This window comes from Eurypyga helias, unplaced genomic scaffold (assembly GCF_000690775.1).
Source record: "Eurypyga helias isolate BGI_N326 unplaced genomic scaffold, ASM69077v1 scaffold346, whole genome shotgun sequence".
Classification (NCBI taxonomy): Eukaryota; Metazoa; Chordata; class Aves; order Eurypygiformes; family Eurypygidae; genus Eurypyga; species Eurypyga helias.
The window spans coordinates 7687-23503 of NW_010258307.1; the positions used below are offsets into that span (position 1 = coordinate 7687).

At 46.6% G+C, this 15817-nt stretch overlaps 1 protein-coding gene across 1 annotated transcript in view; it reads right to left on the minus strand.

The window, feature by feature from the left end:
- The window catches only part of FSD2 (fibronectin type III and SPRY domain containing 2), a 16625-nt gene extending 4455 nt beyond the window's left edge, over positions 1-12170 (minus strand). Inside the window, exons 1-10 of the mRNA XM_010154271.1 lie at positions 11433-12170; positions 11257-11352; positions 9997-10230; positions 8759-8781; positions 7669-7790; positions 6468-6623; positions 5331-5465; positions 4344-4497; positions 3833-3966; positions 1361-1493 (exon numbers count right to left, since the gene is read on the minus strand). Coding sequence (XP_010152573.1) covers positions 1361-1493; positions 3833-3966; positions 4344-4497; positions 5331-5465; positions 6468-6623; positions 7669-7790; positions 8759-8781; positions 9997-10230; positions 11257-11352; positions 11433-12170 — 1925 coding nt within the window. The remainder of the gene's footprint in view (positions 1-1360; positions 1494-3832; positions 3967-4343; positions 4498-5330; positions 5466-6467; positions 6624-7668; positions 7791-8758; positions 8782-9996; positions 10231-11256; positions 11353-11432) is intronic.
- Positions 12171-15817: the final 3647 nt, after the last annotated feature.

The window sequence follows — 15817 nt, forward strand, 5'->3', positions numbered from 1 at the left end:
CCTCAGCATTTGTTTTGGCACTTAAATACCTGTTCAAATTTAGCTCAAGGTGCCCAACGTGTAAACAGGTTTGTAGGTAATGGCTGGCTGCATCTGTAATCCTCCTTATGAACCTGAAGTGACTTCCCAGTGATGCTGAAGTTCCAAAGAGCAGCTAGAGAGCAAGATTTAAACTCTTTATGAACCTGAAGTGACTTCCCAGTGATGCTGAAGTTCCAAAGTGCAGCTAGAGAGCAAGATTTAAACTCACAACATCAGCGAGAGCTGCTGAAAGCCCCACTAGACACTTCCTGGCATCTATTTAAAAAAAACCCAAACACACCAACTGTGCTTTGAACCACACAAACCTCTTCCAAATAGGGTCAGGTGCCCAAAGCACCAACAGGTTTTTCTTTTGTCCCTTCTTTAGTATTTGCAGTGGGGAAGAAGTTTTAGTGTGTTTGGTGGTTTCCAGTGGACAGAGCTATATAAAACCAGCCCCCAAATCTCCAAGTGTGAAACCGAGAGCAAGGAAGGATGGGCAGAGCCTCCTGCACACGGTGCACATCCTGCACTCTATCACCTTGCCAGCCTGCAGAGGAAGGGGCAGGAGAGAGGGAGCAACAGGCAGCAGAGAGGAGTCTTGGAAGTGTGCAAGTGCTGGATCGCTCTAATCAAAAGACAACCTGATAATTATACCTTTTCTCTTAAATCCCACTGGTGCTGTATTAAGAGTGTATGGGGTTTGATTTAATTTTTTTTCTTGTGACATTTTTTCTGGTTTTTTTGGGGCTCTGTAAAGAATGAAATGAGAAGAAAGTTTTGGAATTTAATAGATGTCGGTGCACACATCATTCAAAAAGGGAGACATTGTAGATAGTATGTATTAGTCACCCTAGCAATTCTCAGCGAAGAGCAGCGGCCACAGACAGTTCAGTAATGGTGCTCAGGAACGATAATCCCAGTGAAACTGTGGGGCCAGGATAATGGATACGGAGTTTTTCTCTCCAAGGAACTATGGGGAAAGCCTACCATTTCAACCTGAATCGTTGTATTAGGAGGCCAACTTGAAATACCTTAAAATAAATCTGATTTTCTAAAAGATGAGTAATCCATATTTTAAAAAGACTGACAAAGATGTTAGCAGTTGTCCAAAACTGAAGACAATCATAGTCACTTGTGCAAAAAACAAGTCAGAAAAAGGCACTGTACCTTATACACACATACGCAGCCTGGGTGTTTCACTTGGTTGGTGCCTGGCTTGTAAGTGAGGACAGCTGCAATACCAGCAAACCTTTCTCGTGGAGTTAAATTCAGGGTGGGGGTGTGTCATGGGCCACAAACCACATGCATTAGTTGCACCTGAAATTCTGCCGTCTACCTTGTAAAGCTGTTGTCATAGACAGGCAGATCGCACTCCGGGTTTTCCAGTTCATCGCATGCGATTGTAAATCCGTCGTCTAGAATCGCCAGTAAAGGATGGGCCGTGTCCTCGCTGAGGCAGAAGTAGGTGCCTGCAAGAGAGGAGAATGCCTGAGGATAACTCCAGCAACTCCTTACGGCATTAGGGTTTGCAGCAAGGGTGTGGTGAAATGTTTGGATCCACAAAACCCAGTGCTCTGGAAGGAATTTGTGGCGGTCATTGAAAGGACAAGGTTGTCCGTTTGGAGTTTTTCAAATCTTTTACAGCTTAACGCTGTTTAGTTACAGCTGAGTGACAAGCAGAAAAGGGGCCTTAACCAGGTTTTCATAGGATCACGGAATGGTTTGGGTTGTAAGGGACCTTAAAGCCCATCCAGTTCCAACCCCCCTGCCATGGGCAGGGACACCTTCCACTAGACCAGGTTGCTACAAGCCTCATCCAGCCTGGCCTTGGACACTTCCAGGGATGGGGCATCCACAGCTTCCCTGGGCAACCTGTTCCAGTGCTCTCCACCCTCTCTGTGAAGAATTTCTTCCTGATATCTAATCTAAACCTCCCCACTTTCAATTTAAACCCGTTACCCCTTGTCCTGTCACTCCCTGCCCTTGTAAAAAGTCCCCCCCAGCTTCCTTGTAGCCCCTTCAGGTACTGGAAGGCTGCAAATAAGGTCCCCCCGGAGCCTTCTCTTCTCCAGGCTGAACAAGCCCAACTCTCCCAGCCTGTCCCCATGGCAGAGGGGCTCCAGCCCTCAGAGCATCTCCGTGGCCTCCTCTGGTTTTGAAACCACCCAGGGCTCAAAGCTGCAGGCATGGTGCAGGAAGGAGCTATTCAGAGGTGAGGGGTCCTCCCTGCAATGGACTGTCCAGATTCAAGCCAGCACTCAGAGCTGAAGTGATCTATTTTTAATCACTGAAAGGAGAAGGGGGGGCTTAAAGGCCTCTCTGTGGCCCCACTCTTCCACATAAGTGCCAGGCATAGTTTGAAGAGAAGGAACCTCTACCACGGTGCCACACGCAGCATCCCTCGTGCTTCCCTCATCACCTCCTCATCAGATCAGCCCTCAGAGAGGTAGGTCAGCTAAGCCAGCCCCAGATAAAGCACTTCTGCCTTTCTCCCTTCGGAAGCTTCACAAAGCAGGTCTGACGCACTGCGCCGCGATGAGCAGCCACGTGCGTCACAGCTGCAGTTTGCAGTCGGTGTTTGTGTACCCAGCCCAGTAAGGAAGAATCAAAGGTCATTCCCAGTGCTGGAGGTGAGGGCCCGCAGCTGACGGATCACTCTGCATCAGCTGTTTGCATAATGGAAGCTCAGAGGAGCCGAATCTCTCCAAACGAAATTGTTATAATCAAACTGCAAGTTCCTTCAATGCAAATACAATACAAACAGCGACAGGGCAATCGCAGGCGTGTGCTGCTGAAAACAAACACGTGCTGTGCAAGCAGAATTGGCAATTTCAAACACCTAGTTGGATTTAAGTAGCTGAAAGGCACACAACCAAGGGTAACACAATGCCAGTCTTCCTCCCCAGGGATGTGAGAATGACCGTTTCTCTCCCTCGGTGTCGCTGATGCGCGGCAGACGGGTTTCTTGCTGAAACGCAGATGAACAGGCGCGTGGTCAGCGTGCTGAGGGAGCACAGTCTGCAGATCTCTCACGGAGGGTAAGTGCAGAAGGGACGCAGGTATGGTGTGAACGCACCTGTGAGTGAGCGGGATGCCCCAGTGAAGCTGCAGCGTCATTATAGCACCGGTGAACAGGAAAACTGGTCATAGAAGTCATTAGAACAGCTCTGATGGATGGTTGGGAGGGGAAAGGGCTTCCAGCTTCCCTCTGGGGGAGAAGGTTCAGCCTTGCCCAGAGCAGCACTGAGCGCAGAGACGATGCTGTGTCAGTTACCAAAAGCAAAGCTTCCAGCTGGAAGCTGGACTGCCTTTTTCCTGATGAATAAAGGGAATCAGCCCTCATCCAACCAAGCTGGAGATGTTCTAATACATACATGGGGAGATTCTGCATATCCAAAATGACTCTGGGAAGTGCTGACTGACTGTCTCAACCAACCTTTCCAGCAGCAGCCCGATTACAAGGTAGTCTCTGAAGTAAAGTAGAAACACACCACAACTTTCTCCACTGGTGTGTCAGTACTTGGCAAGCTGGCCACATCTGGGCGTGCTGGGTTGATCCAGTCTTTTAAAATGGTTAGAAATTAGTAACTTTCAAGTATCAAATGTACGGGACAGAAATAGTTTCGAATTACGGAGCTGAAGCAAGGCATTTATTGTTACAGAAAGTGGGTGCTTTCATTCCTAAAAGGTTACCAGGTGTGTAATTAGATGTAAGAGATTAGGACCTGATCCAGAGGCCATTGCAGCCAGCAAAGGAAATAATAAACGCTACAATAGGCTGCTGGAGTCAGCCCGAGCTGTGCAGTACCTGTGGTGTGTATCAGGACAGGCTCGCTTCTTCCACTGGAACCACCCAGGTTTAGGGCTCTCACACAGATGCGGTAGCTTTGTGCTGGCTGGAGGTGAATCAGGACTTCGCAGTTGGGAATCCCAACAATAGATCTACAGAATATAAATCCATGGAAAATGATAGGGTAGAGGCCTCGGAGATTGTTTTTGCGAACAACAAAGGAGAAATTACATGATCAGCTCCTCTTGCAACCCATCAACAACACGCTACCTCGTGCAGTTGTCGGTAGCAGGGGTGAGAGATGCTCAGTGACAGACTATGCGGAGTTCTACGGTTGCTCCTGCCCTTTTCGCATAGCCGGTGTAGTCATTTTCGATTAACATTTATATGGTAATTTTACTAACAGGGATGTTTATAAAGGTGGATTCACCAAAGGGTCATGAGTCCCTTCTTAGCGCTGCCTGGTGCCATGTGACTTGAAATGGTTTCATCTCTACAGGTCACGGATTTGACAGAAATAGTGACTCACTCAGTAATACCGTCGCCGTTTCCTTCATCTGTCAGCTTGGACAACTCAACCATGTAGGAATCAACAGGGTTAATGTCTCCAGATTCCCAGCACACCAGTGCTGCGTTTTCACAGCTCCGGATCTTTTTACTCTTTATGGTAGGTGGTGAAGGAGCTAAAAAATAGGTGAAAGAACAATTCTAAGCTGTTGCTCGGAGATGTTTGCAACAAACGTGCTTTGAAGACTTAAAAAACAGAACAAAGTTGTTTACTAATACTGTATAGTTAAAGAAACCTGCATCCCCAACGGACAATAAACAGCAGGCAGGGTGATTAACAGTACTATACAAAGACTTAATTTGGACTACAAAGGTCCCGAGAGAATTAATCAGAGAAGTAACATAGATAGAGACTGATTACACAACCTTTTCTTTCTGTCATTGGTTTTATCTCTGTCATAAAGGTGCCTCCCTTCTCTGCTCTAAGATCTCAGAGACAGCTGGAATGAGTGCTTGAAGGCCTCACTCTGGCTTGCTCATTTGATGTCAGGGTTTCACAAAAGAGAACCGGGGTTTGTAATTAATCTTCTTTCGGTTCAGCTACTGGGAAGAATTCCGGAAGACAAGCCACTCTAATCAAAATGTGCTTGACTGAACTGCAGCTACAAAGAGCAGCACAGCAGGAGAATCCACAAAATAAATACAGGCCAATAAAAGGAGGGCTGGCATCCACCTGGCAGAACTGGGAGACTTGCACCTTTTTCCCAGCTCTCCTACATGCCTGCATTTAAATCAAATATTTTGTCTCTGTGCTTCTGTTTCTTCAACTCTAAACCAGAGATAATTGACCTGATAGGCTCTCCAAATAAAAGTAGGAAATTCCCATGCAGTCAGTAGTGTTCCATCAGAAGAAACCAAGTGCCCAGAAAGCATTGCTGGTACAAAATTCAGAGGTCACTGTGAATTTCACTACGAAGGTCACACAGTCGTATGAATAAAATATTTTTACCTGTTACATAAACTGCTCTTTCACTTGGTGGACTGATACCAGAGGCATTTAAAGCGCTGACCCAAAATTCATACTGTGTATTCGGCAAGAGATTAGTAATGGTGCAGTATGTTTCTTTGACCTTTAGCGTGTGCTCTGAAATGAAAACAACAAAGCATTTACAGTGCCTCGACACAGCTACCCTCTCTTCCTCAAAGCTGCCTCAGATGATGGAGTTGAGGTGCATTGTTTTGTGCGCAGAGTTCAAGAGAGCTCCTTGTGCTCCGTTCCCTTTGATTAGCTGTCAGGCTGTTTCACCATGCCTTCCTCTGAGGAGGCAGAAATCAGATAACACATCAGCTTCTGAAGGAGCCACGTCACTCAGAAAAAAAAAAGGTCACCCACCTGTCACTGAATTTTTCCTAAAAAGACCCCGCATGTTCCCACTCCAGGGATGCTGCCTAGTCAGCTCATCCCAGCAGTAGGACACTTCTACTCACTCATCACTTATTTACTACTAATTTCTTCTTCTTAATCTTATAAAAATTGGATGGGTCCTGCTTTTCCTTCTGAACCGGCTGTTTGGCACCCTACTGGCTTCCACTTTTGCTGGAGAAGCGACTGGGTGTCTTCAGTAAAAGGTTCTGCAAGAATATTATTAGCAAAGGCAGTTTTGTCACAAGGCTGGGGCATTTTAGGAGAGTTCTGTGTGTGGGTGGTGGGGAGTTACAGCCTATTATTAGTGCTGAGATAAACTGTAAAATGACTGGGGGGGGTTCAGCGGGCGGGACGATAATATGATGATTTGCTCTCTAAAAATACCGTGTCTTGCAGTGGGTGCAGCGCACGTGTGTGTAACGCAGTGCCCACCCTCCTGGAAGTGCTACTGTTGAGACCTGACTCCATCCACTGTCCCCTTCCCACTCCTGCCATCCCAGCTGCTGCCCTGTCCTGCCTTTGCTCCTGCCTGTCAAACCTGGCAGGGGAAGAGAGACAAAGCCACAAGTGGGAAATGTGGTGGCAGATATGCCAGTTTTGGTGGTGGAGAGGTTGCACAGACGCTGCCCTGGTTGCCACAGCGAGTCCAGAGGCACTTTGGAAGTAGCTGGTTTGGCCAGCGCAGGGATAAGGCATCCCCTCGGGTCCAGGGCGCCTTACCTGCCTGTTCATCGCTGCACCTCTCGTTGCTCACTGGTTTATAGCACAGCTGGTAGCACTCCACGGTGTCATCCGAGAACAGGCCCCAGCAAACTCTCAGTGAGGTGCCAGTTGCTGCATTGGGAGCCTGGGGATTGATCACAGGGGCACAAGGAGCTGCAGAGGGGAGAAGAGGTCAGGTTTTGAAGGTATAAGTGTGGTGTGTTGTTCACAGACAAACACCTTGCCTCTCAACGAGGGCATTTACACAAAGCCCAGGCATTGAACAGTCATATTCCTCCCACATGGAGAAAGGCTAGGAGCTGACCCTGTAAACAGTTGCAGATAATAATCAGGTCACTGGTGTATGGACTAGTCTCGCTTCAAATCAAAATCAAACCAAGAAAATACATAAGCCTCAGCCTAACCCTCCTCTGTAAACTTGACCTCCCCTGCCATGGTGGGCGGCCGGTCCCCAGCGAGCTAGTATGGCCATGCAGGAGCAACATCTGACGCCCGTCGCCCTGCTGCGGCCCGGCCCGGGGGCTGAGGAGCCTCTGGAGGAAAAGCCATGCAATGTGGGGCCAGCAGTACCAGCAAACAAGTAGCAAATGCTATTTTGCTTCAAGAAAACACAATGTATGGGCATCAAAAAACGCCTATTGCTCTTTCTGACCATTTGTGGTGTGCCAGAGAAGACTTAAAAACTTTCGTATTTTTATTTTATTAATTATTAGAGATTTATTTGGGTTTGGCTCTGTTTCTTGTGGATAACAGGAAAAATGTTTGCTAAATAGCAGAGGAACAGGCCACTGAAATCTGGTTATCGAGAGAAGCTGTGCAGGTTATTTAAAGCAGTCTGGTGTCCCTCTCTACTTTGTTCAAGGAACTACAAGGCCAGACAAGCTACCACCGACTAAGCATGCCTGACAGAAGAGGAGAGTCTTTGTGAGTCTTCTAGGGAATCGTCCAGCCAAAGCAGGGAAGACCAAACCTGGCAGTTTTGGTAATTTTATACTGAAAACACATGAAAAGAAAATCCAAAAATAGCTTCCAGTGTCTCTGTATACATAGGCAAACCAAAAAATCTAAAGGGAAAACTAGGGAGAAGCTAATTCCGCCTTTGCAGTTCTCCTTTAAAAGAAGTAATGGGCTTCTGTTTAATACATATCCTTAATTAAATGTAAATAGGTCTGAAATAATGATCAGATAGGACGAGTACCTGGAATAGCATTAATGGAGTTCATTAGTTTTTCAGCTTCAGAGAAATCTATGACCCGCTCTTCAAAGTCTGGCAGTGTTGAAAGTTCTAAATCCACTTCTTTCTTTAAGAATTCTTTCAGCCTGTAATTGGGGGGGAGGGGGAGAGAGCCTAATTAGAAGTACTATAGTGATGGAGATACCTTTCTATGATGCCTATTGGTAAGAGGAGAACATCAAACTCTAAAATAACAGCTATTTCCATAAAACAATGTTTTCACGGTCGTACGAAGCTCAGCCTCCCCGTGCCCTCTGCTCAGAGGCATGGCCACACGCCACGTCAGTGCCCCCAGACGCCAAGCAGAGCGGGATGCTGGCGGGACTGAGGGACCACGCTTCGTGTGCCCCGCTCCCGCGGCGAGCTGGCTGCGCGGGCGAGTGAGATTTCCCCCAGCACCCCTCGGTGGGAAGCAAGCTGCTAGCTCCATGACTTCAATTATTTAGAATTTATGAAGCTGTTGCTAATTCAGGGCCTCATGGTTCCAGGTGTTGTAAGCTGGAAACCAAGGGGTAACTTTTCTCTGTGTTTTCGTAAATGATGACAGTCAATTTCAATGTATGTTTTTTGCAACTGATTTAGCGTGCGCTGAGATTTCTTCCAACTGCTCCAAGATCTTTCAGTATCTGTTTTGAGCTCCCACAGCTTGACTTTCTACCCCTCTATACTAATGCATAAATAAGCCTGTTACTAATCTATTTAGGGAGCTCAATTTTAGGCAGATTTGTATCCACAGCATTTCTTTCAAGATCTTCAGCAATCCTGTTTCTCAGTCACTGAAATTAGTTCCTTATGACTAAGCTGAAAACAGAGCTCTAACTCTCCCTTTGGGTTTTTTTAAAATTGGCTCAAAACTAGTTTTAAGTGTTCAACTTCTTAGAACAACTTTTTTCTGCTGCAGTTTGAGACAAAAATTAGACTAAGGATTTCAATAGCTCTAGTAGCTTAGATAACATCTGTGTGCCTGAACAGAGTCCAGAACATGCAAGGTCTCCAATATCAGGCCCAATTATCAGGAAGGAATGTGACACAAACCCCCAGACTGTCATACTACCTGTCAACCATGGTTACTGCTGCCTGTAGAAAAAAAGAGAGAGTGTTAATGACAGAATAGATACAGTTCCTGCATTACTCTACATCATGCTGTTGACCTGCCTTACATGAATTGTCCCAAATTAGCCCTTAGAGCGAGCTAATGGGCTCTCACCCATCTCTAAGAACAACCCACGCCTAACTGTCCGTTCAAACAGACAGATCTTGGCTGAATTTACAGTAAGATAACATGCCAAGTTGTAAGTGACAAGTGTCTACCCAACTAGACTGTGTCCTTCCTCCAGTGTCCAAAGCGCCCATGGATCCTTCGCAACCGAAACCTGACATCTGGGGAAAATACCTTAGTGAAATGACCTGCACTGGAGGGAGGCTGAGCAGTCGACGTTACTGGAAGGCAGGTCCCTGGAGAAACCCAAGTAGCTGAGAGCTCATGACCAAGAACTATTTACCTCTTGGTGAATAATGGCTCCTAGGAGTGATGTAAAACTTGACAAGCTAAGGAGAAAATAAGGTTATTCCAGAGGTGCAGAGGGATGGGAAAAGTCAGCCATTGGAGCAGGCTGGAGGTGTTGGAGATTTGTTTACTGTCCAGTTCAGAAGTTACTGTGGCTGAACTGTAGAAATGTTCCCACCCACCTGAGCCACAGGACAGCTCGGATTAGAGCAATCACTCATCAGCAGTGAAAATTCTCATGTTTTTTTCCCAATGATCTTTCTACTTGCTAAAGAAAAATAACTTCTTGACACCTCCTCAGCAGTGGGACTCATCCATCACTTTGCAGGAGCTCCTGATGTATTTAGTTTGGAGCCTCCTGTTCAGCTGAACCTTCCAACAAAATGAGCAAGAAAAAGAAATAGCTTCCAAAGTGGTTGCATCAGCCTGCCTGCTGTGAGCCCAGAACAGAGCAAGGGAGCTGAGCCCACATGAGGCAATGAACACTAGGTGCTTCCAGATTTTCCTCAGATAAGCTTCGTAGAGAGAGATCTCTCTGAACACCAGTGAGACTCATAAATCATTGACCATCCAAGTTACAAACGTCTGCTTCTGCATCTCGGCCCCGTTGTGTTGTCCCACCGACTCAATGTCACCGTGCCAAGCACCTGGAGCAGTGACAGCACCATGGACCAAGCACCCCAAATGCTTTCCAGAGATAAATCCACGGGGGACTTGCCAGTGGGGAAGTACTCGCAAGCAGCAAAGAGCATTTAGAAGGGGCCTTGCCAGTCAAAGCTCCTTACCTTCATGAACTCGGCTTTGTTGTTTTCCAGGTAAAGCTCCTGGGTTGTGTCTGTCAGCTCCTTGCAGGTGTCGAGGTGTTCCCCACAACTGATCAGTTGTCCATACAAAGCTTCCAGCTTCTGCCTCTTCTCCTCCCCCAGCGCTTCCAACTGTTCTTCGTACTTCTGAGCAAGCACTTGCACTGCATCGTTGTAATGCACCTCAAAGTTCTGCTCCTGCCTCCCAAAGTTTTCCTGCAAGGCATTTGTGGGGTCTGTTCTTTGGTGTCAGCCCTGATCCACAGCTCAACCAGAGAAAAATCTTACTCGGGTCTGCCTAAAATTCTCCTGGCCAGGGAGGCAATGCCAATACACAGGAGCTGTAACTAGACTTATTTGCATTTTTAGGGGTTTATTCTAATCACTCACCCCCACTGAGGCACAAGAGAGTGTTGGATTTGGTTCCAGGCATAATAAGAGCATCAGAAATTATAATAAAAACAATGATACAAGTCAACTGTCTCCAAGCAAAGCCCAGGGATATATCCTAGCCGTAATCTCGCAAGCGTTTCCACCAACACAGTCAAGCACAACTTTCCATAAGAGAAACCATGGCAACCCAGTGGGATCCATGGATTCACACTGGGGGTGCCAAGCGGCTAATGATGGTATCCTCATTCGCTGCTGGAGAAGGCATTAGGAAGATAGATTTAAGGAGCAGGCAAGTCTTTATTGCCAGCAGCTGCCCGCTGCTCAGGCAGCGACGTCCCTCGGTGCCACACGCAGCAGAGAAAAGACAGTAGGTGCCTTGAGTTACTGCTTCGCTTTGACTTGCTGCCAGCTGGGCCCCTTCCCCCGGGGCCAAGCTGACATCAGCCAAGCCGGGAGCACAACCCCTGAAGTGTTGTATCTCCAGGCAGCTGGTCCAAGGGTTTGCCTGTACCCGACACTTCTGCAAAGGAAACCGAGTGAACACAAAGGGTACACTCTGGATGGACTGGTTAGACCACAGGTCCTTGGCCATTTAAAACTAAGATAACCTGAGTGGGGGTCACTGTTTCTGAATACAAGTGTCTCTGCAAATGCTTCCTGTGGTTTCACCAGCTCACTTAAAAAATGCATTAGGATGAATTTTCCTGAGTAGCTCAGTCTAGGCAAACCCCAAGATAATTCTGTGCTCCATTACCGTAATTACTCACCTCATTAACAACTGGACTCTGCGACTGTCAAAACTGTTCTAACCCGGGTACCACAAAGGTAGCCAAAGAAAAAACGCCTTACCTCTACGGTGATGAAGATTTCCTCCAAGTGGCTGGCAAAGTTTTCCATCTGGGCAATCTGCTCTTCCAACTTGCACATGTTTTTATGAATCTCCTCCTACCAAAACACCCAGTGTGATTCTTAGTATGCCTGAACACTGGTTTTGAGGCACTGCAGTACCCTTGTATGATACTTACCTTTTCGCTTTCCACGGCATTGGGAAGCTGAGCCACCTCGTGATCCTTGTGCTCGCCAAACAGTTTGTCAAAAGCTCGGATTGGCATCTTGCAGGTGGAGCAAAAGACATCTGCTGCTTCCTCCTCCTCGCTGACAGCCTGACTGCTCCCCTCGTCTGACATGCCGCCGCTGCTACGCCCCTCTCTGGACCACGTCTGGCTCTCGGCCTCATCCTCTGCTCTGGCTTTGCTCTGATCTTCATCTTGAGATGCCTCACTGGGAAGTCGCTGTTGCTTTGTGCTTTGATCTTTCACTGGAGAGCTGCTTTTTGATGTGTTAAATACGGCGCCTTGTGATCCCGCTTCTTCTGTGCGAGCCAGCGGCCACCTGCTCTCCACCATCTCCAGACGTCCTCCAAGAAGCTCAAGCTCTTTTTCTCTATCCTCATCAAGTCCATACATCTTAGCCAACTCTGCAACCTCCTTTTCCAAGTCATATCCAGCTTCTTGTGAGGGCTGAGGTTTTTCACTACTCAATGCAGAGTCCCTTCTGGTATCCTCCAGAGATCTGTCTCCTTGACCAGATGGATCTTCGGGAAAGATATCAAACCTCTCCTTTGATCCATAAAGATCCATGTGATAAAATATCAAGCCTTCAGCCTCAGTCTCACTAGACTCTGGGCCTGGTGGGGAAGCTGAACAACCAGGCGACTGGTCACTAGGTTCATACTCTCTTGCGCTGCCAGATCTGGATGACATTGTTATCCTCAGTGAGGCCTTCGAGATGCCGAGTCTCAAACCTGTCAAAGATAAAAGAGATCTTTAACTACTCACTTAGATATCACGCATGGGCTTTTTTTTCTTAAAAATATAGAGATGGAATAGGGTTGGCTGAGGACTGCTCAGGGCCTGGAGGTCACCATGGGAAGGACTAAAGCCGGTAGCTCCATTTCCTAAGTGAAGCTTCTGAAGTGAAGCACTGGGAAGCTTGTTTCTTCTTGCCTCCGTGCAAAGCACAGCAGAGAGCTGTCTCTGGTGTGCATCCCATGTTCCCCGAGTGGCTCATCTGTGACCCTGATGTCTGATTTCCAAACTGTGGAGTAGTCCTGTCCTCAGCTCAACGCTGTGATTGGGCTTCAGGCGCAGTGGATGCTGTTCTGTGCGATCAGAGATGGCGTGTTCACCCTTCAGCTGCTGTCAAGCGCTCTTTCTGAACTGTCAGTCAGGCACACGGGAGGATGCCCTCCTTGTGACCACTGATGCCGTTGTGCGATCGGACATGGCGTGGTTTGAAGTCTGTTCACCCTTCAGCTGCTGTCAAGAGCTCTTTCTGAACTGTCAGTCAGGCACACGGTAGGATGCCCTCCTTGTGACCACTGATGCCGTATAACACACTAGTAAATGCCCTGAAAAATCCTGTTCTGGATTCTTCCAGTTGTCATTCTCGATACTGAAACTTGAGGTTTCTTTTAACACTATTCGCAGTCCAGGTCTCAGGTCTTTTCTATAAAACAGGGAAAAATACTGCCCTTTGCGGGTTCCCAGGTGCTGTGAAAATACGCATTTTCACGTAAATGAAGCTCAGAAAAAAGATCAGTGATGATGCCCACAATAAAGCATTCAGTAACTAGGAAGCAAGGCAGGTCGTTGACTCTTGACTTGAGGGAAGTCTGCTCTGACCTGAAGCTTGCCCACTTTGCCCATTCTGTGCGATGTGGGAGATGGGAAAAGGGCCTGTGGATGCGTAACGCAAAGCTGTATGGCAAAGCAGATGCATGTGGGACAACGTTAAAGGTACAAGGGCAATCTTAACGCTGGGTCCCCCAAGCTCATTCTTTCCAAGCAGCCTGTATTAACAACGGCACATGAAATAATGCTAGTACAGACAGACCACACCGTGCTCTCTCAGAGCTGTGACCTCGCTGTTCACCGGCACTAACAAAATCACGGCTACAAAACTACCCAGGTGAATTTTCGCTGCAGTTTACTACTACAGTCCAAAGAGTTCATGGAAAGATTTCAGCTGAATAGTAATGAACCTATAGTTACATCTACTCCTAGCGCAGCAAAGCATATGAAAGCTTTAAAACCACTTTCTCACAGAAGAAAAAAAGTCAAAAGGTCAGTCAGACATCAAGGTTATCAGAGCTGTGGAAGCTCACATAGGCTTTGCTTGCAAACTGCTTTTTATGGTCTTTGTGCTTTCGAGTACTTGCTATCACTTCACATCAGTATTTTACTAATATTCCCGAGGATTACTTAGCTAAAAAAGTCAACACAGTGACTAGAAAGCAACTTCCTGAAGCAGTGAAAAATGATAAGGAGTTTCCAACCCTCCAGTTTTATACCAATGACTGAAAACAGTCCAGCCTACCTGATCTACAAGAAAACACACACAGAAGTTCACCATGTGTCCTCTGGCACAGCAGACATGGGTGTGGATTCTACAACTAGCGATAGCTTCTATAGAAAAGAACACGTAAGTTAGGCAGAAATACTATTTATGCTAAAGGCAATAAAATAAATCATGCAAATTTTAACATATTGAATAGAGAAAAGATCTTGACACATACGAGAAAATGTTGTCTGGCTCCCGCAAAGACTTTTGCCCCCATAATTATAACAATAAATCTTGCTTGAGAAGCTACTACTAACTAGAAAAGTAAATTAACAAGTCTTTTTCCTACCAAAATGAAATTAAACTAAATAAATTAAAATGAGCATAATTAAGCTTGTCTGGAACGCTGCTGCCTAAATAAGGTTTTCAGATGGTTGCTCGGTGTTCGCTCAGTTTACAGGCACAGATACAATTACAGTGAAGAATGTTTTAAGTCCGTGACCACCAGTTATCAAAAACATAGAACAAAGAATGTTACTACCTAAAAACTTGCCTTCTATCTTAAGACATCATAAATTCTTCTGCTAGCTCAGATGGCATCAAACTTCACATTTATCTCCCCCAGTAAAAACTAATTCACAGAAAAGCAACTTCCCTATGACTGCAGTTGGAAGACTTATTACCGTAACCTTAGACCGCCTCTTTGCTCGGGGGACACGCCAGCGATGAGCAATGGAACAAATATAGATGTGCCCTGGCTGTCCTTCAGCCACGTGCTACTTGAGTGTCAGCAGGATGGGTGTCATACACCGGGAACAGGCTCCGGAGGTTGATTCCTGGATCTGAAGTACTTGGAACAATTATACAGATCCCTTGCTAAAGGCAGAGCACCCTCTCACTTTCTGAGCTGGTATTCATAAACCCAGAAGAGTGTAGTCACTGACCCAGGCGTGATTTCCAAGGCTCTGGTGCTGGGCAGAGCGTCATGTTGGAAGAGTGTCGCGTTGGGCAGCGTGGGGTTGGGTTGGAATCAAGATCAGCTTCTAGAAAAATATATTAAAAAATCAGAATTTAGACAAAATCAGAAATCATAATGTTGCATACGCTTATTGTACATATACATACACCCCCACCCTGTATGCGTTTGCTACACCACTGGCAAGCTTAATTATAGCGAAGAACGCGGCCCAGCTAGGGAGGGTTTTCACAGGATCATATCCCTCAGCCTGCGCTGGGGAGTGGTTCACCTGATAAAACCCAGGCTGTGTATTACCACTGATTATTGTGATTCCTGTAGCACTTGAGCTGTACGTACCCACTCCAACCCGCAGCTGGCCGGCCGGCATACATCATCTCCCGCTCGTGAACATGCTACTGAGCCAGCCGTGCCACTTTGACACAGCTCTGCTTTTTCCTCCTCCTCCAATAAAACTTGGTGTCATTTCCTCACAATTCTAGCAGTGCAATTGTTTGCTGTTTCGGTAGGGAATTACAAGTTAATTACCCATGTAGTCATGATCTCATTACCACTGACAGTGCCTCTGTCATCTGTGAGATCAGAGCAGGAATATGTAGCCTTTGCTGAAATGTTCGCATTTATGCTGTCAGGCAGATTTTATTAATTTTTCAAGTGAGAACTTATTTTTGCCCTTATACTGTTAAGCTACGCTATCTCGCAGGCCTTGATTTATTGAAAAATTAGTAGTGTCAGCTTTGCTTCCAAAAGCAAGAATACAACACGCTGTTTACCGTGAATTAAATTCAGCCTCGCACGCAAGGCCTGAATGAGAGACATTTTGTATATAAAACCCCCTTTGCTCCCCTCAGAGGCCCATGAGGTGGGATTTAGTTACTTACTAATAAGTATGGTGACCTTAGGTCTGCGTTTGATTTAAGCAAATGAACACCATTTGACTGCCAGGTGGTTTGTGGTGTCGTGGTTTCACCTCGGCTAGCAGTAAAGCCCCACGTGGCCGCTCGCACACCTCCCCCCTCCTCCAGTGGCGGCGGAGAATCGGAGGAGACGACAAGGAAGCTCGTAAAATTGAGATAAGAACTATTTAATAAC